This window comes from Peromyscus leucopus, chromosome 5 (genome assembly GCF_004664715.2).
Source record: "Peromyscus leucopus breed LL Stock chromosome 5, UCI_PerLeu_2.1, whole genome shotgun sequence".
Classification (NCBI taxonomy): domain Eukaryota; kingdom Metazoa; phylum Chordata; class Mammalia; order Rodentia; family Cricetidae; genus Peromyscus; species Peromyscus leucopus.
Window position 1 is genome coordinate 143206334 of NC_051067.1, and position 27983 is coordinate 143234316.

Consider the following 27983-nt stretch of genomic DNA (forward strand, 5'->3'; position numbering starts at 1 on the left):
CCCATGTTGAGACACACACACACACACACACACACACACACACACACACACACACAGGAAAATTTCCTTTCCAAAAAACAAAACAAAACAAAATAAACAAACAAAAACCAACCTAACTATTTCTGGCTCTGTTATGGCCAATTATACACTGACTGAAGAATTAAAGAGATAAAAGCAGTATGTGCCCACAAGAATCTGACCCACTCCATCTCACCTGGATGATCATACACAGCAATAGGCTGTAAATGGCATAACAAAACACCTCTCCCAAGCTTTGGATTTTCAAGTACCACATGCTGATTTTTTTTTTCCTAAAAGGTACTGCGACATTTGAGAACAGCTCTCCTATCTACACTTCCTGACTAGAGGGCAAAAATCCATAAACAATGTTTTCTAACTACAGGATTACCTCCCCCATACCATTCTGCTTGTCATATGACCTCGGTTTACTACAAAGTAGCTTTTTTTTTTTTTTTTTTCCTATTACTGACACACCTGTCCCTCTTCTTTCTTCCTGCTTCAGGTTCTGGCCTGCCATCCGACCCTGGGCAACTGTCTCTCAGAGATGTCCTTTAAGACATTCAGAAATTCCTTCATGTGACCACACACTCCAGATCTCAGCTATCCTGGGCCACTGCTGCCCTTCAGATGTTCCACAAATTTCCATCTACTAAAGCCTTGGAACATCAGTGTTGAGGTAAGAATAGCTATGTTCATAGCAGCACTATTTGTAATAGCCAGAACCTGGAAACAACCTAGATGCCCATCAATGGAAGAATGGATGAAAAAAATGTGGTACATATACACAATGGAGTACTACTCAGCAGAGAAAAACAATGAAAGCATGAAATTTGCAGGCAAATGGATGGAACTAGAAAAAATCATCCTGAGTGAGGTAACCCAAACCCAGAAAGACAGTCATGGTATGTACTCACTCATAGGTGGATTCTAGATATAAAATAAAGAACAATCAGACCACAACCCATAGAACCATAGAGGCTATATATATATATATATAGCATGGAGGTCCCTAGGACGACTGCGGCTTATAATAAATTTCAGTTTTACTCAATTATTGAAAAAAATAGCCAAATGAATGGAAACACATGAACTATGAACCAAAGGTTGAGGGGCCCCCAGCTGGATCAGGCCCTCTGAATAGGTGAGACAGTTGATTGGCTTGATCAGTTTGGGAGGCAACTAGGCAGTGGGACCAAGTCCTGTGCTCATTGCATGAGTTGGCTGTTTGAAACCTGGAGCTTATGCAGGGACACTTGGCTCAGTCTGGGAGGAAGGGACTGGACCTGCCTGGACTGAGTCTACCAGGTTGATCGCAGTCCTCAGGGGAGGACTTGTCCTGGAGGAGGTGGGAATGGGCGGTAGGTTGGGGTTAAGGGGAGGGGGTGGGAGGGGGGAGAATAGGGGAACCCGTGGCTGATATGTAGAACTGAATGGTATTGTAAAATAAAATATATATGTATATATATATATGTGTATATATATATATATATATATATATATATATATATATATAATATCTAACCACCCGCTGCTGAAGTTTCTACAGTTTAATTCCTTGGTCCTAATCATCGTTTTACACAATGTTTTTAAATTATCTATGTTACAGAAATGTAATAGAGATTCACAGAATGTTATGCGAAAGATCTGGTACCAAGAAGGAGCTGAAACAGTGTTCACCACCATCACCAGCAGCGGTATTCAGAGTTAAGTCACAGCTTATTACTAATGGCACTTCAATCTAGCTTTACTGCCGAGAACGTAAACCTAGGATAAAGGTATCTGTTACTGGGTATTATACTCAGATGAGAATGAAATAAATTAAGATTATAACCATTTCAGCCATGCGCTAGGTCCAGAACCCCACTTTTATAATCACTCATCCTCTTCTTACAGTATCTCTGGAAGAATGAGAAATCTGAAATTTTTTTTTCACTGGTTGAGTTGCATGCTGGGAACTATTCTGCCACTAACCTACATCCCTGGCTCCAAAAGCATTTTTTAAGGTACAGATAACATTGTTAAAATCTATCAGATGCTCCACATTAAAGTCAAGCTTACCCTTCCAAAAGAAATGAGAGAATCTAAAGGGAAAAGTCAACCGTTGAGGCCTTACCTAAGGAAAGCCAAAATCAAATCAAGCAAGGTATCTTGGGAATAACTCTAGAAGGCGGGACTAAATCACAATTACATTAAGACAATTAGTGCCTTGGCTCTTACCATCGTCAGTGTATGCTTTTTTCTGAGGGACCAGGTCAGCAGGAGAAAGATGGTGCACGAGGCAGCAGAGACCAGAAATTTCAGAATACACGTAGACATTCTAGCATTCTTTATGGTAAGCTGATCCATGAAAACAAGAAAGCCTCTTTCTATACTGTAAGTGGAGACTTGCCTTTCAGACTGCTGCAGCCTGGGGAGATTAGCTGTGATGATCAGCCAACTAGCCCCCTGCACCCTAATTCCACGTTCATCAACTTCTGGATGAACTTTAAATGTTATGGTCACGAAAACACATCTCCAAACTTATAGGGCAATCAGAGAAGTGCTCAATCCATTTGATGAGTGATCCTTCTCCCATGTATTAATAAAACCGCAAAGCAGGTTCAGTCCCAAATGGTAGCTCTACTTGCTGGACTGAGAGCCAGTCTGTGCGCTGATGAATTTGCCCAGAAAGGCATGTAGATATTGAATGGCAGGAGGCTGGGTGAACAGCGGTCAGTCCTCTCCCTACTTCCTGGCCAGTATCTAAGCTCATCTCACAGTTCTTTGGTTGGCATAAGCTCAGATACACAGGGACTGCTTCTCTCTGTGATTCCTTCCTCTCTCAATTATATTTGTTCAAGTTTGACTATGAAGCGATCCCCCTACTGCCTAAAACTGCATCACCTCCAAGAAACATCATGTTAATCTTCCTCACTTCTTCACTTCTGCCAGACTCACTCTTAACATTCATCAGAACCTCAGTCTTTCCAAACCCCTGTCTGCTCCCTGACTCTGACTTCATCAGCCTCATGTGGCCCATGTGGAACCCAGTGCTTGCCATACATATCTGGTCTCCACTCTATGTGCTGTGTGGTCTCATGTTCCCAAGTGTCTTTTTGTCAATCTCTAATCACAGGATGGGCAACTTCTCATTGCTGCTGTTCAGCCAGCTGTTCTACACAGTGAACATGATGGACCAGAACCAGTTAACATGCTGACGAATCCCACTTAAACAGGGCCCTTTCTTCTTTCATTCCCTTGAGCCATCCCATCATGGGACAGGATGTTTTTCATTTCTTGTCAAGTGTCTGAAATATCTTCATGGAATCTTTCTCACTTTGCTTAATTCCCAAACCATACCTCATTCCCCACCCATATGCCCTCACCAAATATTTTATAGAGAATATTGAGAGTGTGTTAATATTTCCTCTTCCTGAAACATGTCCACAGATTAAGTTCAGTTAAGTTTCCCCTCCTCTGTCGGGGCTTACCTTTACCTCATTCCTCGCATCCTTTCCTCTCTTCCGGGCATCCTTTACGATGATACCCCATTGCTTGGTTTCGCAGGATCCTACTTCTCACAAAGCTGCTTCTCTTGTACCCAGGGGCACAGACAGAACTCCCTGAATGTTTGGTTTGCTGGACTCAGAACTGAGCACTGGACCCTAAGCTACCATGTGCTCTGTCCCTAGCCCCTCTCCTAATTGTTTAAATGTTCATGAATTGTCTCTCAACGATGCTTCTTCTCAAGCTGTCTTCTTTAACCTTGAAGTTTTCTGAGCATCTGTTTTTCTATTCTCATCGCAGACGACCTCTCTAATCTACTGCACCATCCAGTTAGTGTCTGCTGCTGCCTTAGACAGCCTTTCTAACTTCCTAGCCCAAACTTCTCTCTGTTTTCATTTTTTTTAATCCTTCTAAATAAATCCCTTTCCTTGAGAGTTGTTTTAAATCATTGGTTACCCTACTATAACAACAGTTCCTTTTTTTCTAATGTATTTTCTTTCTTTTTCCCCCTCAGATTATTTGCCTTTGTCTATCCTGTGGTTCTATAGTTTCACCTTCTTCCCACCTGTCTGCATTTTCCTTCACAATAATTTTCCTTACCATGCCTTTTAAAAATGATTTTATTTAGACAGCCCCACAATCTCTGTATATATATATATATATATATATATATATATATATATATGTGTGTGTGTGTGTGTGTGTGTGTGTGTGTGTGTTTATACATACATACATACACACATATACATATATATGTGCACGCACACACACACACACACACAATGTTGCCATAGAAGCCAGTTACCTGGTTAAAGTCAAACTCATGCTAACCAAACATATCACCACCACTTCCCTTTGAAGGGCTCAGGTTTTATAAAAACATTTTTAGTCACAAAGACTGGCTATTTCCCTTCTGCCTCCTCATTCCTTAGATCCTACTACTGGTCACTGTAGCTTGGATCTTAAGAATGCCTCAGAAGCTGGTGTAGAGACATGGTCCCCTAGTGTGATGTTACAGGAGGTTGTGAAACTTTTAATTTTGTTATTATTCATCTCTTTTCATGTCCCAGCCATGAGATGAATGATTTTCTTGTGCCAAATGTTCTAGCCATGATGAATTATCTTTCCCCTGACCAGAACCTGAAAAGCCATGATGTAGCCCACTGGTATACTGGAAGAGAAAAGCCATGATGTAGCCCACTGGTACACTAGAAGAGAAAAGCCATGATGTAGCCCACTAATACACTGGAAGAGAAAAGCCATGATGTAGCCCACTGGTATAGTGGAAGAGAAAAGCCATGATGTAGCCCACTGGTACACTAGAAGAGAAAAGCCATGATGTAGCCCACTGGTACACTAGAAGAGAAAAGCCATGATGTAGCCCACTGGTACATGGGAAGAGCACTTCCCTAGCTTACATAATGTCCTGGCTTTTATCTCCAATAATGGCAGAGGGGTGAGGTATTGAATCTACCTGTTCATTGGCCCAGAAAATATAGACAACATATCTTTGTTCTTTATAACCTAGTTATCTCAGATATTTGTTATAGTGACAGAAAGCTAACAAATCATGTGTATTAACTTCTACCACAGTCATCTATTACATTTACCTTCTAAATTTCATGGTCACTCTCCTTCCTAATTACCTTCTCCCTCTCATAAAACTGGGGAGATTGGACCAGCAGCTCCACTCTCGCACCTGTAGGCAATTTTATATTTTGGTGGCCTAGGTTTGTATATTTCTGGCACTGAGGTCTTTAGAGGGTACTCAATAGGCATAAGTGGAGTTTCTATTCCCTAATAATCATGCATTAGACTCTTATGAAACATCCAACCCCATCTAATTGTCCTGACTCTGTGAGACACTGTAATCTATGTGCTCTAAAAAGGTACCATGGGTCCCTGTATGCAGACACTTACCCTACAGTAGCCTAGGCTTCCTCACAGCTCTAGCTTTGCCAGATTCTTACTCACTCACATTAAGTATTGCATAAGTTTTCCAAGCTGAATTATATACTCCAAGTTTCATTTGAAAATCCTACTGTGTCGTTCTTAATCTACTACTCAGGCAAAATTGTTTCTCCTTGAACTTCAAAACCTGTGTGTATGCCTTCTTTAGAATATATATATATATATATATATATATATATATGTGTGTGTGTGTGTGTGTGTGTGTGTGTGTGTATGAAATGTATGTTGTATATGATATATAGAATATATATCGTATATATTTAGAATATATATAAAATATTTATTCATTTATCTCCATATGTATCCTCTTCTACCCTGCTTTATATTTCAGAGCCTTACCCATCTTGATGTGATAACTATTTTCACAGCAGGAGAAGCATTTTTAAATTGTTCTATCTTTACACAACTTAGGCCAGTACTTGGCTCACAGAACCAAGCAGGTATAGAAGGAACAGATGAAGAAAGTCAGAGATGCATGTTACCTGAAGACGAGTTTCAGTGAACTTAAACCATTAGGCACACTGCTCAGGCAGTTATAAATACCACTGGAATCTCACACAGCTTTTAGCCCTCCCAAATTATCACTCCAGGAACTGAGATGCAGCTTCTTTCACCAAAGTGCCCCATGGGCAGGACACACAGAAAACACTTGTGTCATTTTGAATGCATTTGTCAAATGAATATTATTTCATTATCACAAAATCCTATCTTTGGGTTTCTGTTTGTTGAGAGTGCCCTTCCTGACTTCCTAAGGAGACAGGCAAATAAATTATCATAGCTTTGGCAGAAATTATGCTGTAGAGATCAAAAAGGGAAAAGCATAACCGTGTAATGGTTCAGATTCAATGACAACATTACTTACCCATTTAAAGAGTCTTTTTCTGAAACCATAGGCTAAAGTGAAAATACATGTGTTTTTTTTTTTGTTTTTTTTTTAAAGTACCATGTTGTGGTATTGTGTCCACCAAAATATTGTGTACTCTAATAAAAATATCTGGGGTCAGAGAACAGACAGCCACTAGATACAAAGACTAGAAAATGGTGGCACTCACACCTTTAATCCTAGCATTCCAGAGATAGAAATCCCTCTGGATCTCTGTGAGTTCAAGGCCACATTGGAAATAGCCAAGCATGGTGACACGCCTTTAATCCCAGAAAGCCAGCCTTTAATCCCAGGGAGTGGTGGTAGAAACCAAAAAGATATATAAGGCGTGAGGACCAGAAACTAGAGGATTTTGGCTGGTTAAGCATTTAGCTGGTTAAGCATTCAGGCTATGGAGCAATACAGTTCAGCTGAGACCCATTCGGGATGAGAACTCAGAGGCCTCCAGTCTGAGGAGACAAGACCAGCTGAGGATCCGGCAAGGTGAGATAGCTGTGGCTTGCTCTGTCTCTCTGATCTACCAGCATGGACCCCAATAACTGGCCTCGGGTTTGATTTTATTGATAAGAACTTTTAAGATTTCTGCTACAGTACCAGATGACTCCAAAAGAAACAAGGGACACCAAATAAAAAGAGGTGAAAAATAGGCGAAACTGGTACATGGTAAATGAAAGTGGAAAATATTTCTAAATTTACATTTTTATAAGCTTGATTTTAAAAACACATCATTGAATTACATTAACCTGCCATCTTTTTTTTTATCAAAAGTATATATAACTATAAACTCAGTGCTTTGCTTTTGGTTAACTCTCACTTAGAAAATGAGGTATCTCTTTATTTGGATTGGGACTACAACTTGATATCCTCGAAATATTAATGTCATCTTCTCTGTCTCCCAAGAGGGGAGAAAAATATTAACTCTTTAAAAGTAGCTTATACAACCTTATGAAAAGCAAACCATGTTGACCAAACTTGAACATGAGAGTAAACATGGTATATAATGTCTCTCATTGGTTCATGGACTGAGTACTTGGATGCTAGCGGATGGTATTCTGGGAGAAGATTGCATTCTAGAGACCCTGACCAATCAACACATCGGTCAGTACCGTGATAGACTTATAATATTGCTGCATTATTGGGAGGTGGTGGAAGACAGGAAGTGGGGCCTAGATGGATGAAGAAAGATCTGCTCTGGAATGTTATTTCTCACCACTTTGCCTTTCCTCTGCCTCCTGACCACCATGAACTGAATCATTTTGCTGTGGCCTGCCCTTCCACAGTGATGCTCTCTCTCACCTCGGGTTCAGGTACATGCAGCCAGCTGACCACAAAATGAAACCTTTGAAACTGTAAGCCAAAATATAATCTCGCTCCCTTTCAGCTAGTTGTGCCAGGCATTTAGTCATAGTAATAAAAATCTAACCAACACACTTGGTCAAGGAGGACGGCAGGAGATTTCAAAACCTGTTCGTCACAGGGAGCAGAGAATGTTAGAGTGTCAATGTGCAATGACTCACGCAGAAGCCCAGGTTCGTGGCCCTCTTTTAGAAGAGAAATAAGACAACAAATGCAGACTCCCTTGAAAGGTTGTTCACAACTCTAATTGGCTGGGTTTTGTAGTTACCATTGCTGACCCACTGGCTCAGGTTCCCAACACATCAAATCTGAGCAGATTGAGACTATCCTGGAGCTCACTCCCTCTCACTCCAAATACCCCCGGATATGGTGCCAGACTAATACCTGAAACACTTTCACAGTATTGGTCCCTTTCTCAAAATATTCTCTGGCTTCTCCTACCAGCCCAGGCAGTTCACATTTCTCAGCCTCATGCTCAGGGTCCTCCACAGTTTGGCTCCACTTGACTCCCTAAGCTTATCTCCTATCAGTTCCTTCTTCAGCTCAACCAGTCTCCTCACAGTCCCCCAAACTACCCTACCTTTGTTCACAGTGCTCCCTCATTTCACATGCATTCCAGCTCTTCTCTACCTATTCAACTTCTACCCATTTCCTAACTCAGCTCGGATTCCACCTCCTCCTTGAAGCTTGGCCAGAGCCTAGCAAGCTGAAGAGCTCTTTTGTTTGCATCAGTGGCTTCTAGCCTTGAGAGTGAAGCCCTTCTTTCTGACACCAGAATATTTCAGAACTCAACGATAGCTTCTTGCTAACCTGTTGATGGAGAAAGTAATTAGTGACAAGACCTCTGTGAAATGGATGACAAATCTTTGCATTTGAACAAATGTAGCAGATGTTCACGTATGAAAATGTTGTATGTATGACTTGCTAATGTTCTCACCAAACACACAAACATACAAAGCTTTATGCACAAAAATAATTTTCTCACCTTCAGCACTCCCTCTCCTGCTCCTAGGAAACTCTAGAGTCGTGGGTGAAGGTCTTAGTCTCCAAAATTTATTTTGCAATACCATTGTCTTTTAGGTTTTTTTTTTTTTTTTTTTTTTTTTTTTTTTTTTTTTTTTTTTTTTGCCAAAAGGTTGGAAATTGTATTTCTCTCAGTCAGACCTTGAGTTAGTATCTCACTCAAACAGACCTTGAGCTTGGGCTAGACCTTAAGGCAGGGGTCAGCTGATATTCTTCATAGTCCAACTTCTACACTCCTGCAGAGTGCTTTGTGCACAGTAAAAATGAAGACTACGCTTGTTCCCCTTCTGTCCCAGTACTGTGTGATGACATTTGCCAGAGTGCAGAAAAGCCGGGAGGGCCAGCGGTGAACGACTGTAAAGCTACCATTGGGGTCATTCATTTATACTTCCCTGCTGTGCTGTTGTGACTGAGCTAGAAGGCCATTATGCTTTTCTATATCTGTTCTCAAAAATACAAAAACAAAAACAAAAAACCCAAAAAACAAAAAAAAAAATGCCTCATTTTTCATGTATCCCCAAATAAGTTGCATATGTAAAAGATTTCTTCTAAACATTTCATCATTCACATCATTAGCATCCATGTTTGTTTATGCGTCTTTCTTCTCTTCAGTAAAATTATCCATATTGAAGGGTACAGGTTTTAAATGTGCCTAATAGATACTAGCCTTTAGAAACCACAGTGGGAGCTAAGTATTTTTAGCTTGTTATAAGAAAAACATGGCACAATGGTTAAAAAAAAAGAAAAGAAAAGAAAAGAAAAGAAAAAGAAAGAAAAAAAAAAAGACCCATCTTAAGAATTTGGCAAAATAGCAGTTTCCATTTCTGACATAAATAATGCATATGTAGCTTTTAAAATTGAGGAGTGATAATTTATTACACAGTTTCTATCTATGTGTTAAGCACCTCCTGTGTGGCCAATAAGTACTGAACACTTTGGAAGCAAGGAACAGCTCCTTTACAAGCTTAAAGGGCATGTATTTTGCTTGTTTCCTTTCAAAGATGTGAAATTTACAGCCTAAAGATGTTAATAACAGCTGAGATCACACAGCTAGTTTCTCACTGCTACAATTAATTCCTCTTTTACAAATCTGCTGAAGAGTCAAATGTTCCCCAAGTAGAGTTTTGGCATCTTGGACCACTCCTCTATATAGACTGAGATAACTGGAGAGTGGCACTAAACCAGCTAATCTACCAATACCAGGGCACCAAGGAGAAGTGTATCAGTATATGTTGCAAATTAGCAGATGGTAAAAATCAACCAGTGTTTGAAGATTGGAAGCAGATGAGCTGGCTCAGACTCAGAACCTCAATCATACCAATATGGAAAAATTGTTTATTTGCCCAAAATGCAATCAACTCACCAAATGATTAGTACCCCTTTCCTGCCTTCTACTGAGCCCCAGGAGCACCCACATAGTCACCTCACCCACACTCAGTATTAACTAAGTGCTATTACTGAGTTCATCAAGGACTCTTTGAATACCTGCAAAAGCTGTTCAGTGGCGTCAAGAGCCCAGAGTAGGGGCAAATATGCTTGCCCCCTATGGAGACATTGCTATATCAGTTCCATTGGACATGCTTCCTTAGAACACAACATTCATCATTATTTCATAGTAGCTACTATGTCTTCAGCATGCAGCAGATGCCGGCAATTGTTCTCAGTGCTTTGGATAGGCTAATTGTCCTATCAACAAGAATAAATCAGCAATCCTCATTGTTCAATGAAGGCTTGAAGGCAACAAAACCAGGCAATGGACAGCAGCACTGCCTGGGAGTCAGACTGTCTTCAGTCTACTGACCCATCCCAGAGGTGCTCTCTGTAGGTCCTGTTATCATCTTGATTGTACAGGCCTGAATCAAAGGCCGGGAGGTATTGCACTAGATTGCTGGAGACTGACCAAGCCCAGCTTCCAGTGGAGGCAGCCTGGCCTCAAGGCCCGTCTAGTCTGCTCTGCTGCCTCTGAAAACTGACCTTTGATACGTGGAACATAAACAGCTGAACTGAGACGCTGAGCCCCAGTGGGTCTGACTGTAAATGGCATGCTCTCACATCATATAACTGCACTTTCCTTCAGTTTTGGTATTACTCTTGCCCCACTTACCTCCCAAGGCAAACCTGAGATTGGTGCTGAGATAATACCACATAAATAAGTGCCATGGCTTCAAGGAAATTACCATCGCCGCTTCTCCTGAGTCCTGGCTTACCACCCACACTATGTAAGTGTATGGCTTAAAACACAGACCCAGTCACAACACTTCTGTTTCCCTGCCCAAGTTCTGAGCCTGGTACCCAGAGCCTGCGTCACCCACTCAGTCTGTCACTTTGGTCTCATCTCTCCATACTCTCTGTTCTATATTCAATACACACAAACACACAAAGACACATACACAATTGCACACAAGAGACATTGTCACACATAGCACACTCTTTACACTGACTGAAGTGTGGATATATTAGTTCTCCTTTAGTCATTCCCTATCTTAAAAATTTTGCCTCCATTTTTGGGGGGCATATTTTAAAGATGCTAATACCAACAGCCTTATCATTACATCACTCAATTTTGTCATTCTATGTAGGAATTGCTTCATCACTGCTAAAATTCGAAGTCCAATAGTTCTCCTTGCGAAATAATAAGTTCTTATGGGTCAAGTGCAGATTGGCTACTGAAGTTCAAATCAAAAGCTACCAGCGATGCTCATGTGGCTGTTCACTGGATGGAGAGCACATGACCACTTTGTAAATTGGTCTGTGAAGAGTACTTTCCAAAGCACTGAAAATGAAGCCTTAAATAATTCCTTGGATAGTTAATGTGTTATAAGTAATATGAATGGCTGCCCTGCTCCTGTAATGAATATGAATGGCTGCCCTGCTACTGTAATGCCTCATTCACATGATTTAGTTAGTAACAAGGGCATTCGTTCAACAAATACCTGTTGCCAAAGCTGCCAGATGCCAAGGACAGTGAACAAGTCTGTCCTGCCTTCAAGAAGTTCAGGGGCTCCACTGGGCAAAGGAGACATATATGTGGATACTATAACATTTTCGTCCTGGCCATAATCTTAGATAAGGCGATATAAAAAATTCTTTAGGCAAGTAAAGAATGTCAGCAAGAATGAGGTTTTCTGTCTAGTAACTGGAGCAGTGCTGTGGGAAAGCCCAAGTTTTAGAAAACAGGAATGTAAGGTCTGAGGCAATCACAGCAGACTTATGCATCTCCTGTCTACCACAGTCCATGTGCCCTGTGAGAGCAGATTGGTCACGTAACTGCTTTCAAACCAGGTGCAGAAACCTCATCTTCAAAACTATTTGGAGGATGAAATGACTAAATATGTAGCAGGTATCATAATGGTCTCATAGTGTTAAGAAGTCAGACAATTTAGTTCATAATTTTTCCTCTCAAAATCTCTCTTATTATTGATAGGTACAATGGTAAGATTGGTAAACAGTTTGAATTTTGTCTCATTTTACAGGAAAAAAAATGTTTCTGATGTCTATTGTGGAGAGTACTTACTTAAACATCCTCCTTCATGGAATGCTGGATAAGCTCACCACTTTTTTTTGGCGTGTGTGTGTGTGTGTGTGTGTGTGTGTGTGTGTGTGTATGTGTGTGTGTGCACATGTGCATGTTTGTAATGGATAGTGGAGGCATGAAATAAAACTAAAAAATAATGTGCAAATCCAGCAAATTGCCACAAACATAATCATACTAAATTTTTACTTATAAGCATTTGAGGTCCTAAACTAGCTTTTCCTAGCTTAGAGTCTCTCTTCATAAAGGGGGATTCTGCCAGTCACCAAAAGAATTAGAAGAGAGGTGACCTTTATCCCTTCCCAAACTAGAAATGGCAAAATGGGAAATTTTCTTTTTATTTTCATTTTTCTTTTTTAAGAAATTTTCTACTCACTCCACATACCACCCACAGATCCCCCCTCTTCCCTCCTCCCTCTCCCCAGCCCTCTCTCTCAAGCCACCCCACAACCCCACATCCCCCAAATCAAGGTCTCCCATGGGGAGTCAGCAAAGCCTGGCACACTGAGCCTAGGCAGGTCCAAGCCCCTTCCCACTGCACCAAGGCTGTGCAAGGTGTCACAGCACAGGCACCAGATTCCCAGAAGCCTGCCTATGCACCAGGGAAATTTTCATGTAGGTTGTTCTCTTTTGTATCACAGGAGTAGTCAAGGAGAGGAGAACTATTCTAGGCTGTTTCTCCAAGATTCACACATGTACACATACTTCATACATGCTGTTCACCACCAAGGCATCTTTGGACATTATAAGAAATCAGGAATTACTTTAAACAGGTTTGCCTAAAAGCTCACCTGTGTTCCTTGAAGGAAACATAGTTTTCTCCCAGAAGACAAGATGTTTGGGGGCAGATGCACTTTTGCTCATACAGGAAAACCAGGATAGAGATGTCACAGAGCTCTGACTCTCTACCAGCAGCTGAAGAACTGAACACAGTCTGAATATATGTAATCTAAATTTACTCACTAACTATAAGCAGCCTAGGTACCTGGAAACCCCAGGCCTACTCCCAGTAACAGGCATCCGAATCTCTGGCTTACTAGAATAGAACTGGTTTATTAACAGGTGACAGGTTAAAACAGACTGTCCTCCAACTGGTTCACACATGCCACCAATTAGTTCTCTGAACTAAACCGTTTTCTCTCTCTCATACACACACACACACACACACACACACACACACACATATAACTTATAGCTGTTCCTGAGGCATCCTTGATAAATAATGTCCACATCTGATTCTCAAAGCCAAAAGGCACGGGACTATCCACTGAAAAAATATTTCCCAAAGTAGAAGATAATTACTCTGAGCAGTAGCAAAAATGTTTTTTGAATTTCACAAACGTGCATATAATAATGGTTATTGTAATGAAAAGCAGGGGCAGTTTCCCATCGCCTTTTCATCTCCAAAAGGCTTAAAGCAAGCAGAGGCTGGCTGACAGAATTGTAATTAAGTTGAAAGCTTTGAAAACTAGTTAGAGACTATTCCCCCAGAGTGAAGCAATTAAAGCAACATGCTAGGCATATGTAGACACAGAAAAACTCTCCCACAACCACACATGAGATCGCAGACACAACTCTCCTGGGTAGCCATCCTTATCATGAAGTCCATCTTCTATCACAGGTCTCCACCCTCAACTTGTGTGCAGTCTGATGTTCACTACTGGATGACATCCTCCATGCTGAAGGTGCTGGCATGTTTAAGGGCCCAGACATCACAGAGGAAGGCATTGAGAAGGACATTAGTAAATGAGAAAGGTCATATATTCTCTTCAGAGAAAAATGCAGTGATGCAAAGCCCAGGACTTGGATTCTGCCAGCAGTTCTTCAAATACCAGTACAGATTCCAGTGATGCCCATTACAAGTTATGTGCCTTGAAACTTGGTGCTTAACTTTTTACAGCTTTCTTTGTAGAACAGGAATCATACCATAGAAGTGACTATTATTTACATATGGCCTTGCAGTTAATATTAATAGATACAGTAAGTTCTTGCTTAGTAAGATCCAAATATGCCACAAGGTTTGCATTACATGCTCATGGCAAGTCTATCGTGAGATTTGTTGCTATGGGGAAACTGAGTCATGGTAGCTCATCTGTCTCAGTTCCTACAGCTGGCACTCTGTGCCACTGAGATCCAAACCCACATTCTTAGCCATCCTCCTGGCTAGCTCCAGGAATTCCCTGAAGAATTATAAAATAAAATGTGGCAAACAGTCAGTGCAATGACCAACAAAATGTTCTTAAACAGCTATTTTTATTGTTAACAGACATGTGAAAATTATTTCCATGTATACAACACATAGCAAATATTAAATTCTAACTCATTATTTTATTCCTTCATAGCTTTTGCTTTAGAAGAATTTCTAAGAAGCCAATGTTGCGGTCATCAATAAACTCTAAAAACGTTTTTAGGAGTGCCTTTCCTCATGGTGTCCCTTAAGCTCACAGAAACCAAATTAAGTGTAGAATGTAAGCAAGGGTAAAATTAGATTAACATGTTTCTATTGACATCAGAATATTCAAGCAGAGATACCCAAATATTGCCTGTGAGGGGAAGCTTCAAACCCAAATGGAACATATTCACTTGAGTTAGAAGACTTCCTGTAAACAAGATTGCTTAAAAATATTCTCATCAGCCAGAACTACATTTTACTGACATATACAGAGAAGAAAACTAATTCTGATAATTTGCTAGTGCTCTAAGCTTTGTGGAAATGACAGAACTGCTTTAAAATAGATTCTGGTTATATAGATGTGGATAAATGAATTAACCTACCACCCTGAAATGTGCAAAACACAACTGAATACATTTTAAATGCAGGCAATTTAGCCACCTAATTCAAGATCACAATCTTGGAAATCTGATACACCAATTTGAAATTACTATTTGAATTACTGTAGAATTCCTAAGATGGATGGTAGTGAGAATCCTAGTCCATCTGCTTTTACATCATTTAAGCACATGTATCTGGTTCAGTGGAAGCTTCCTGTGCTGGAATCTGAATGTAGAGTACAATGGAGAAAACTGGAAACTGCAGGTCTGGGCCTCACTTAGCCCTTCCTTTTTTTTTTTCCCTTCCCCAGCCCCATACAACCAAAAATAAACATTCAAATTGGCAGTATAGAACTCATCCATCTCAAGCTCTTGTGAATTTAAGACAATCAGAAAAAAAACAAAGATGGAGGAAAAAAAAATCCCTGCTTTGCAAACAAGGCCCTAATTAGGTGTGTAAATAAAAATCCTTTTGTTGCTCTGGCTCTGGGTCTAGAAGAAAAGTAGTTTGCTGGACTTCTCACATCATGAATACAACTCAAGGTTTTTACAACACAAGCCTGAGCACATACCCACACCAGAAAGCCTCCTTTCTTCCACACTGGACACTTTGATATTCAGCTAACTTGACCCAAAAGCTTAGCTCTTCAATATTATATTCTAACATAACACCAGACAAGCCATGTAAATTTAGCCACAGCCAACTGCAAACTGCATGGAAGTTTTGCTGATCATTTAACTAATTTCAGTTGAGCTGGGACTATTTTCACTTGGACGGCTGCACTTAAATATCTATCGTGTGAGTGTGTGTGTGTGTGTGTGTGTGTGTGTGTGTGTGTGTGTGTGTGTGTGTGTACATGGAGAGAACCGAGTATTTGCTATAGAGCAAAGGGAGGTGATATTTTAGTGTCTTTTATAGGAAATTTATATTCCGTTGTACCTTAGAAGACTACTCAAAAGACTAGGGGAGAATGTTCAGGATCATGCATAGACAGTACTTTTAAACATTCACTAGTGTCTCCTGAATGAACCTGTTCAACACTCACTGAAATATTCACCGACTCTGTTGGAAACTCATCCCTCCCCAAAACGCTTCCCCACTGCCCCTGAAGTCTTCACTGGTGTCACTAATGAACTACATTTACCTACTTGTGTTCTGCATTTCAAAGATTTCTAAACTGGATAACACCAGCAGTAACTTGCAACAAGAACTAGAGATGTTGGCATTAAAAAAAATACAAAGAGCTAAACGTTTTCCAACATGCAATGTTCAATTATTATAGCCCGAGTACACTGTGTTTAGAAAACTAAAAAGCACAGTATCTCAAGGCTGGAGCTTGGTGTGTTTCTGTCTTTATCCCTGAGATGAACCATAAAGACAGGCACTAGTCTATGAGTGTAGAACCTACAAGGTTGGAATCTTAGAATAATTTGGCAGCAGACTTCAGAAGAAACTTAATATCCTCTGCCTCTCCATTATATTTTCTTCTTGTTTGTTCTCAAGATGAAGCTATGGGTTTTTTTATACAGAAGATTTTCTGTTTTCTTAGCCGCGGTGATATGGACAAGTGGTGGCAGGAAGTTTAATAAACGGCTCTGAGTGACAGAAGACAACCCAATTCAGCCCAAATCCAAACTCAGCCAAAGCCAACTGTAAACTGTATGGAAGTTGTTCTGGCCATTTAATTCATTTAAATTGAGCTGAGAGTATTTTCAATTGGCTGTTGGGAAGTCACTTAAACATCTGTCATGATGTGTATGTGTGTGTGTGTGTGTGTGTGTGTGTGTGTACAGAGAACTTAAGTATTTGCTATAGAATGCAGAAAAGTGATGATTTTAGTAGCTAGTTTTAATGAATTTCTTTTTTTTCCTTCCCAGTCCTCTAATTCATTGATAAACACTTCAGGTTTCAAACTAAATCATATCTCAAAGAAAGAATAGGAAAATCTATAATGACTATATCCAAGGGAAGCTTGCCAGACGTTAATACATTTGCTAACTTTCAGCCCAATTCCTGTGGTGGTAGCTGAGACAAATGAAACAAGAATATGATAGAACAGAAAAGGAGCACGATAAATTGATTCACAAAGAATAATCTAGAACTTTTTGATATATCTAGATCTAAAGTCATAAAAGACAGATCATGAGGAAAATTTGCCTCTATAATTTGAAGCTTTGGGCTAAAAAAGTGCTCTAAATTTTCCAGTAAACTGACAAAAATATTCCTTTAGTGGTCTGAATAATGTCTAGTGAGCCTTTAGCTCTGTTTCTGATCCTATTGAGTCCCACCATAGCTTTTGTAAGCACACTGAGCAAACCTGAAAAGAGGACTCAGTGAATACTTATGTACTCCTTCAAAAGTGAACCTTGAAAGTTCATTTCCAAGACCTAACACCGTCAAGAGTTTTGGTGTTTTTACCATGGAGAAAGGATCTCCTGTAGTCCACACTGGCCTGGAACTCACTTCCCTGGCTGAAGATCTCTTTGAACTCCTGATTGATCCTCCTGTCTCCAACTTCCTCATGCTGGAGCTGTAGTGCATCACCAGAGTCTGTACAATTAACTTTTTTTTTTTTTTTTTTTTTTTTTTTTTTTTTAAGGATAAGAAATTACTTCTAAGAATCAGGGGTAGTGATGCATGCCTTTAATTCCAGCACTCAGGAGGCAAAGAAGCAAATGATCTTTGAGTTCAAGGCCAGCCTGGTCTACATAGTGACTTTCAGAACAGCTAGAGCGATAGTGAAACCCTGTCTCAGAAAACCAAAGAAGAAAAAAGAAATAAAGGAAGGAACAAGAGAGGAAGGGAGTGAGAAAGAAAGAAAGAAAGAAAGAAAGAAAGAAAGAAAGAAAGAAAGAAAGAAAGAGAGAGAGAGAGAAAGAAAGAAAGAAAGAGAGAAAGAAAGAAAGTTACTTTCTAAGTGTCTCACAGACTGAATGTTTCAAGCAATTATGAAAATTATCTAGAATATTGTTATTTCAAGCTAATTTTAATTGAATAAAAATATTACAAAATATATATACAATATATTCCTGACTATGGATGAGATATAGATATTTAGAAATATGTTGATGCACCACATTTTCTTTAAAATCAAACCACACCTCATTCACACAAAAGCATCCAAGGGAGCACCTCCCACATACAGGCACTCTTCGTAAACAGTAGGTGGCTCTTCCTTACAGGAGGGGGCATGTCAGTAACCCGCTGTAAGGAGGAAAACATCTTACTCTTGTTTCACTCTATCATATACAAAATGTTATTATTTTATCATTTTCCTTATATCAATAAATTTTATGAATTAAAATAGTTTGACAGGCTTAGTCTTCCTTGTTTAAGTGGCTTTCTTTTTGAGCTTGACAGTGACGGGTTTGTATGGATAGCCTCTCACTGACTGCCCAGCATCCTGACAATCCACTGGGCCCAGCTGAGGAGGATCCTGTGGTGAGCTGTACGACTGTCTCCAGACCTTGTCTGTGCTAACAGACTCCCACCTGAAGACAGTCAAGCCAGAGACGAGACAGGACTGACCACTTGCTGTTACTGTTCAAGCTGTATCCACTCTCTATTTAAACATTAAAAGGGCTTTTGTGCAAATTTCAGTTTGATTAATGATTCACATGAATAGAAGTTTCCAATGGAAAGCTGCTTTCTCCAGAGATTAACCGTGTTGTTAAATCAGCCCAAAGTTTCTCCTTCTGATAACAGCCACTCTCCATAAACAGTACACAGGAATATATTTACTTGTAAAGAGAGCTACAGAACAGTTGTACATCAAAATCATTACCATTGGTAGAAACATCAAGACACCTTATATCTGAAATAATTGATTGTGCTTTATCCTTTTATATGAATTTTATAGCTTTATAAGTTTTAAAAGACTTTCCCAGATATGTTCTCAAACACTACACCCAAATGATAAAAATTGTACATAACTCAGTTATGCTTATTTTTTTTAATGTAAGATAAAAGTTCATTATTATTGGAGAATTGAGAGAAAAGGGTTTGTCTATGAATGGAATTCTAGCATGGATAATCCATTGAACTTCCAATAATATTTATTTCATGAATCCATCAATACCCTATGGCTTAGTAACATGTAAATAAGCAACAATATCAGTGAAGATTTTTCCCACAGACTTTGGTCAAAATAAATGTAATGCAACATGTAATATATCCTTCCGCACATCTGAGTTATAAAAATATGCATAGCACCTAAGTGGCTGTATATAACAGTAATGTATACATATAACCTTCTGTGTTTAAAATTGAAATATACATGGATTGAAGTAGATGTTTCTATTTATATACAATTCACATAAACATTCATATGTACTAATTATATTAAAATAATTATGATGCTATGTTTAAAGTATGCTACTCATTCTTCAAGAAAGTGAATAAATGTTACACAAACTTGCCAAACAGACTTGCATACTTTATAGGTATTAAGTTTTAGGCTCTTCTTGTTTATACTATAGTGGCCAAAGCCACAGGAATACTAGACACAAAACTGCTATGCTGATCCGAAGTAATCCAGTTTGATGTTGACATTTTTCAGAATTTGGTTGTATTTGCCAACAAAATGGAAAATAAAATGAAATAATGCCAAATTTTCAGTAGTCATACAGAAAAAATGATATAAAATAATACTGTGACGGGGACATGCAGACCAACACAAAGAAATATATTGCAAGTTAAAAGCATTTTGTGTATACACATGTATATACTCCAATACGTATGTGTATATATGTCTTGAAATAAAACCAGTCTATGGAAAGTGACAATCCAGGAATTTGCAACTCCCAATTAATGGGCACCATGGATGAAGTCAAATTTTTCAGAAGGAACAGTTTGGTGACTCTAAGGGCAGAGATCACGAGCAGTGAAAAGGCACACACTGTGGAAGAAACAAGGGCAGAGCAAGACAGATAGACACTCACCTTCCGTGCCATTGGGAGTCATGGAAGTGCTATTTATATGAGAGCTATCAAGTTTGGGACCACTGGGGGATTCGCTACTACCACTCAGTCGGTTATGCGGGCTGGTTAGATCCTGCATTTCCATAGACCTAAAGACAAGAAGCTTTGCGTTTGACAGATGTACCAAACTCATAACACCACTATTTAATGTGCTAACGACTTGACACCTTCTTTGAAACACACGTGCACAAAAGTCCCATTGTATCTCTTTTCTTAGACTGGAAATATTTCACCTTGTATCCGACTTCAGTCCTCTCAGCACATGTACTATTAAAAGGCATCACTCATCCTATGTAGCCAAAGTGTCACAAGCAGTTTTTAAAATCTTTCCCCTTCTTGTATAATTGAATTCACAAGCTACTGTCAGACAACGACATCTATTTTAACATTCAGGAGAAAACACGCAGTCATTTTTACATTAAAACAATCCCCCAGAGCATTATTTTCCTAAAAGAAAAGGCAAATACATAAACACGTGTAACAGAAATAAATCACTATTCTGTGCAATCTGTTTCATCTAATAAATTAGCACTGGATCCTCCCTTTATAATTTAACACCCAATTGTTATTTAATGGGTTCCAAACCAAATAAAGCACTTGAAGCCTGCAGCCCGGTGACAGGGAGTGAGATTGTCCTGGTGCATGTGTTTACTCTGGCATACGACTTCATTGTCCCTCTGTTTCTCTTGAAACAAATGCAGCATTAAAACATCATGATGTCGGCCCACTTGTTTGCTTTGTGGATTACATACACCGTAGCCAATTGAAAAAGGATAAGGCCAACACACAGAGGGTCTGTGGGACCATGAGCCTTCAGAGCGCCTCAGCTGTCACTTGGGGGGAAAAGAAAATTCTATGCCATGCTGTAATTTTGCATTTTCACCATATAAAAAGCAGTTCAATGCCTCCCAGATGGCCGTAAGTTCACCAGTTACTTCTGCTGTAGAAGGTACAACAGCCACGACTCATAGAGACGAGTTCAGAACCAGACACTTCTGATATTACCACTCTTGTTCAGGAACAGGGGGCCTATTTAAAGTCACTAATTAGATGCTCAGATACAGCTTCATTTGCTGACAGCACAGACTCTAAAGCCTAATGCACATTCACTATATTTTAAAAATTACATATTTTTTTCTAAAAAATGAATAATCCAGGGGGAGTAATGTTACATATATGTAATGCTGATATTTGCTCCTCACCTTACCTGGGGTCATTTTAATTTATAGGCTACACTGAAATTGATTGTGGGTTATCACTTGTGGAATAGCTTCCCATGAGCCATTTTACTTCCTCAAGTATCTGAATTCAAACAAGAACTGATTTCAAATCCACTAATTCCTACTTGTCATTCCACATACAGTTTTCCTAACAACAGGCAGCAATAGCCTCAAACCAAGTCTCACATGCCTTTCCGGTACACTTAATTATTTTTTTACAAGTGCACTCATGTACACATGTGCGTACACACACACACACACACACACACACACACACACACACACACACACACAAACTGTTAAGTCATTTCCAACCGAGGCTGTTGCTATTAATAGAAATAATTAAGAAATGCTAGACAAAAATAGATCCGGGTCACAGAAAGGTAAGCTACAAAAATGTTGACTATCAACGAAATCCTTACCTGCAGCGTGAGGAAGGAGCAACATCGGAACCGGTGTGGGATGTTTGCACCTGTGGCCAGGGGTGGAAAAGCAGAAGTGGTTGTTAAGTGTGCTTCAGTGTCAGCTCTTCATTACATAGAGCACATGGCTGAACCCCACAGCGCTCACTTTTAACCGAAAGAGAAAAAGGAGGCCGGGGCAGCCGGGAAAGGCATAGTGGCTTTAAGTGGAGGGCTCAACTGCTGTTCCTTCCTGCAGGTCTGTCCTCCTCCTCCCCTTGTCAGGAGGGGAAGGCAGGCAGTCAAATGACGGGCTAGTGATTCATCACTGGCCTATGACAGCTGCAAATGGGATTACCCCTCCCCCAATCAACATGCAAAGCAGTCTCGCCCCAGAGCTTGGAAAAGGTGCTTGGGAAGAAGAAGAAGAAGAAGAAGAAGAAAAAAAATAGCTATTAACAAATGAGTCTGTTTAACAGCAGCAGTAGTTGAAGCAATAATCCCCCAGCATCCTCAGATCTTTCATCTTCTGTTCCAGCCAGCTGAACCAGAGCGCCCGCCCACTCCCTTAGCCTCCTGACCACTTCCTAGCCTTATCGGGATGGTTTTCTCCCAGTTACTATTTGTCATTTAAGAGTCAATGAAACAGCTTCAGGCAATGCTGTACAGCTCAAGACACAAGGCAAAGGCAGGTTTTCATACCCAAAGTCCCAGCACTGAGCACTGTACTTGTTTAAACTATGCCAAATTAAAATCCAATGAGTATTTATGCAGCTACGCTGGACGGCATGAAAGAAAGTGTGTGTGTGTGTGTGTGTGTGTGTGTGTGTGTGTGTGTGTCCGTCCCATTTTTTAGACTGAAGTACAATGCATATTTGAGTACTCTAATCCATCAGCCCAGCCAGCCTGCATGTTCGGTTTGTTTCCAGATAAATTTGAACTGGGGAACTTCACTGCCCAGCTTCACTAATTTGCCCTTCAGAGGCAGTTTGAAGGGCCAGCAGGTAATGAGGTTCAGGTGAGCCCAGCTGCTGCCGGTTTGCAAGCTCCCACCAAGGCTTGGGCAGGCAGGCAGGAGCACTCTGCCTAACTTTTAAAATGGCACAGAATTCCAGATCTTTGATGTGCATTTTCATTCAACCTGAACTGACATCAATTAGGGCTGCAGCACAAAGATGGGAAGTGAAGCGTCTCAAATGACATTAAAGTTATCCACCTAAACATCTTCTGTTGAGTCCTGCTAGTTTTTAATTATGATTTATGAAATTAAGAAACACGACCTTTCTAGCGAGAATAAAGCATCATGACGGTCTAAACGTCTTGGGATAATGTTACGTGGAACTTCTAGGTATGCATTTTTTTTTTTTACATGAAGAACAAAAACCAAGTTTTAAGACATTTGAGTAACTGAAGTTACTAACTTCAATGCCTGCAGATGTCCATTATTTGATAACAGGTTTCTGCAGTTTTGTTTTTTTAATTAATGTTCTCACGCAAGACTGAATGATTTCCTTTAGAAACTGCAGCAATATATTTCAAGGATAAAATGCCCCTACTTTTACACACCTGGAATAAATTATAGGTGAGAAGGGACTTCATCTTAAGAATTCTCTTGGTTTAATTACGTAAGAGTAGGTTAAAGCATACTTACAGTGTGATGCTAAAATATATCCCCATTGCAAAATCAGCTAGAAAGTACAATCTCAGAAATAGAATTTTTATTTCATTGTATTCTTTGAAAGCTTCACTGTTTTTATATTTGAAGTTTATTACCTACCGTTTCTCAGTTTTGTTTTGTTTTTGGTTTTGTTTTTTAATCAAACTTAGTAATAGTAATATTAAAAAAGAACGTACAAATAAGAATTATTCTAACGCATTTCCTTATTGAGAAAAATGCCACTTAACCACGTATTTCTTTTCTGCTGGCAGCCTAGTTTCTACTGTACTTTCAGAGGGCAGGTTTTGAAAGTCCGTCCCCACGATCTTCCTTTCATTAAGTGTACTTCAGATATATTCTTTTGTGTCTCGAGGATTATTTAAACCATGTGTTGTGTGTTACTGTATTTAAAAATGACTCTTTAATCAAAATAACTTTAAAACAACTAATCCTCACTTAGGCTGGTCAGCTGAACCCACATCGTGGTCCAGGAAAAATAAATCTACTCTCAAGAATGCGAATGCAGACAACAATTAGACACAGATGTGAGTGAAATTAGTTACAGTTTACAAAATGCTACACTTCACATGCTTTTAGTTTTTTATGTGCAGTGCAAGATTACAGTGCAGTGAGGAGACATCCTTGCTCCCTCGATGGCGTATCTCAAAAGGACACCTATTTCTGATGGCTGGCAATTTCCTCTGGTGTTTGACAACGTCTGTGAAAGTTGTTTTGCATTTAAAGCTCTAAAACCACAATGTGTTTCAAAAATAATTAATGAAGGCTATTTTCATTCAAAAGAAAGTTCTGGAGTTCGTGGTTTCTAAAAAAGTTCTGCTAGCCACCAATATGTTTACTTATTCGCTTTATCTGTAAAGTTAATGTATTTCTTGTCATCTTCTAATCTGCTATTTTTTTAATTCCAATACTCTCAGGAGTACAAATTTAGTACCCATTGTATTATGAATGATCGTCTCATCATACAAGAAGGTCATTCATTTCAATGCTTTTAAAAAAACTCTTCATAGAATGTGCACGATTGTAGCATATTGCCAGACTTGTGAAAATAAAAAGAAAAAAGATAACAGAGTTCCTTGGAATTTAAATTCAAGACTCGTACACTAGTAACTATGACTTCTGATTAGTTAATGAGGTCTTTTAACTTTGCCTTTTTTCTAATTAAATTTATAATTCTTCACAGATGTAACTTTTGTTGATGTTCAATTTGTCTCTCTCATTTTGTTAAACCTCACATAGTACTCCGTCAATCCATTGAATAGCCACATTAAATCTGTTAATACCCTGCTCTTCAACCCCAGAAATTATTTCCAGAAGGCCAACGTGCTCTGAGCGATCATCAAACAAGACTTAAGGTACACATTTTATCACATTTTCCCTACCACAGAGCTCAGGATACAGAGCAAAATTCATGACTTTTGCACTGTTTATTATACTTTGCTAAATTACCAATCAAAAGCATCTGACAGAAGATCATGTATGAAGCCAGAAAGTTAATAATGTCCTGTGAAAAGTAAACTGTAAATGGAAAGGGATTCTAAATCTGAGCAGCACAGAGCAAATAAAATCTAGGTACTTGTCTAAATTATGGGTTTTCCATGGGCTTTTTCGCTTGCTAGAAGCAATTTTTATAAAATGACTATAATTTAAAACTTTTTTTCTTTTCAAACTGAAAAGAAATTTTCAAAGTGAAAGTACTGGGCTTCTATCTAAGCAGAGCTGGCAGGCAGGCCGGTTTTGTCTGACACAGATCAACCTGTGTGCTCCCCAATTTGAAAGACAATGGTAATTTTCCAATCAGCATGCATTTTCTAGGGAGGGGGGAAGAGTGCAGTCCCCATAAGTCTGCTTCTTAAACAGAATAGAGTCTCGCTACATGGCTCCTCCATCCACATTGCCAGCTCTCAGAGGTGCAAGGCAAACCTCGCCTGAAAAACAAAATCCTCACCCTGAAGTGGGAAAGAGCTTCCAGGGAGAAGTAGATGTTTGTCAAATGTTAACACTGCATTTCCTTATCAAAGCGTCCATAAACTGAATGCTCAAGTGCTAGTGATGATTATCTTAATGTAATATCCCATATTGCTTTTTGCATTATCTCCTTTAAGGAAAATGAGAAAACATAATCCTTCTGAAACCAAAAACAAACAAGTATTTAAAACACATCCTTCCTATCTTCAGCTTTAAAGAGAAAGGGCTGTTTTCAAAATTAGCATTTATTGACAATGCTGACTGAAATATTTCTGGTTATCTGATAAAAGAGATTTTGTTCCTGCTGCAAGGGTCTCTTTTCTTCCCATTGTGTTCTTAGGAAATACATTTTCACACTCCAATGGAAATTTTCCTTTTCAAAAATCATTTATCAAGCCTGTGAAACTCACAGAGCGGTTGCCTTCATTTGGCACTCTAAAGCTGAACGGTGGCTCAATTAGACTTCTCTGTCTGTCACCACAAAGAGTTTTCAAAGGCTGGAAATCCACGGCTGCTTGCTTACTTACTAAACACTTCGGGCCTTAGGAGAACTCAGGCATCGAGAAAGTCAAATATCAAATGTTTGATCATATAAAGGCATGACTACTCATGTATGCGTGTCCCCAAACCCTAAACAGTGAGGAGAAAGACTCACAGGAGCATGAAACAAAACCTCCGAAGGACACATTAGAAAAGCAGTTGCAAACCTCTCCAACCACACCACGGATCCCAACTGCCACTGACCATCTTAAGAAATGAAACTTAAAAACACTTGTCTAAACTCAATGACAGTTCAGAACGTATTGAATTCTTGCAAAATTCTGTGCTTAAATGTTCCAAACTCCTCAAAGAAGTATAAGCCTGTGACTCATTAGCAATTCAGATAGTGATTTTGAAGGGCAATCCTTTACACAGCTATCCAAAAGTTTCAAAATCTGGAGTTTTAACTCCCAAGTGCACTCAGGTCACATAAAGAGCCAGAGAGGGACAAATACATGAAGGAGGGCTGGTGGTGCAAAGGTTTATTGCATCACATACTGAAGATGAGCCTGTTTAATACAGTGTTGGGTAAATTTGTTATGGAACAAAAAAAAAGGCTTCTTTCTTGAAAACATGGTTGTTAGTCTGTTGTTCATCTGCTGTGTTTCCCATCAGGAACGTATACTCATTTATCAACTTAGAGGCTGTAATATATGCCACTATGTATACTTCAAGTATCTATACATCTGTGTACGGATACAACACTCTGCTCAACACCACACAATAATATTCTGAGGCTAGTAGAGCAAATGAGAAAAGATACGAAATAATCTCTCTTCCAGAACCTTACCCAGCATTCTACTTATTTGTAAAGATCATAGCAAAAGTAGTTAATTTGTAATGATCCTTTAATGATCCTAATGGCTTAGATCATTTGGAGGGTAAGAATTTCACTTTTATGACTGAACCCCGTGGCTACTAAAGTCCCAGGAACAAAGTGTCATCATTTTCCCCAAGCCATAATGCTTTTTCTTTGGAAACAAATCAAAACATTAATAAAAGCGCTCCTGTTATCTCGGGCTTTGCCCACCGGACAGCTGTTCTTGGTCACTACGATTTTTCAAACACCCAGCTTGTACTTACAGCGCTCACATCTGCAGCCTCCACCGGCTTAGTGTGCTCCTTGAGTTTTCTGTGTTAGCAGACCTCCATTCCTGACATAGTTTGGCTGCTGGGCAGGAACGCGGGAACCCGGCGCTCTCAGCAGCGCTGCGGCGCGGCTGGCAGCTGAGCGCGGAGGCCGGGGATTGCCCGGCTCCGGGAGACCGCACCCGGGCGCTGCTGCAGTCTCGGGCTGCCGAGCGACTGAGTGCGATCGCCTTCCCCAGGAAGGACCCCGCCACCGCGCACAGCCACAGGAAGGTTTCCAGTCGGAAGTGGCCCTGCACACTCGCTACCTCGCCGCAAGCTCGGAGCCATCAGCTCGCCGCGGTCTGTTTGGGAACGGCTTTGCGCCCCAGCGAACGGCAGCGGCAGATAGCATCTGAGACGCCTAGACAAAGAAACGGCACAATCTCATCCCCCCGATTTGTTTGCGCAGCCTTGTAGGTCTGCCCACGAAGCCTCGGGGCTTTTTGTTTTGTTTTGTTTTTGCAACGCAAACCACAGCTATTCTCTTGTCCTAACCTTATTGGTTTAAATGCAACAATTGAGAGGAGCAGAGCTTGGACTGACTCAACCTTGCTGCTTAAAAAAAAAATTTATTATGTAAATGACGCGCCCCATGCTATCTGAATAAACAGCTGTGGGGGAAGAACTTGTGGGAACCGCTGTCAACACACACACACACACACACACATCCTCCCGCGCCAGTAGCTCCCAATTAAGATCTTTGGGGAGTAGTTTCACGTTATCTTTTACACTTTCCCAATACTTTTTGTTGTTTTTTTGAGGTCCCGAAACTTAGGGAACCGGATACTTTTCACACTTCTTCCTAATGTACCTACCTACTAACAGGTCTGGAGAAGATAAAAAAAGCTGTTTCCATGAACCGGAGAGAGAATGGGCAAACGTGTTAGCTATTAGCAGCTTAACAACGAAAGCCTGACTGACGATTCAGCGAGGATTGTTAGCAGGGAAAAGCTTCAGTTCTTTGGATAGGACCCAGATAATATTTCACCATTAACATTTTTCAATGAGTTTTGAGGAGAGATTC

General features: G+C 39.9%; 1 protein-coding gene across 7 annotated transcripts in view; it reads right to left on the reverse strand.

Annotated features, from left to right (window-relative positions):
- Positions 1 to 27533, reverse strand: part of Eya1 (EYA transcriptional coactivator and phosphatase 1) — a 151899-nt gene extending 124366 nt beyond the window's left edge. For 4 of the 7 annotated variants that reach the window (XM_028864604.2, XM_028864598.2, XM_028864599.2 and 1 more), the window contains exons 1-3: positions 26912 to 27533; positions 21667 to 21716; positions 19986 to 20113 (exon numbers count right to left, since the gene is read on the reverse strand). In XM_028864604.2, coding sequence (XP_028720437.1) covers positions 19986 to 20109 — 124 coding nt within the window. In that variant the 5' untranslated portion in view covers positions 20110 to 20113; positions 21667 to 21716; positions 26912 to 27533. Of the gene's footprint in view, positions 1 to 19985; positions 20114 to 21666; positions 22011 to 26911 lie in introns of those variants that run through there. The other 3 variants (XM_028864608.2, XM_028864605.2, XM_028864606.2) reach the window with 3 other exon arrangements.
- Between the last annotated feature and the right edge of the window lie 450 nt (positions 27534 to 27983).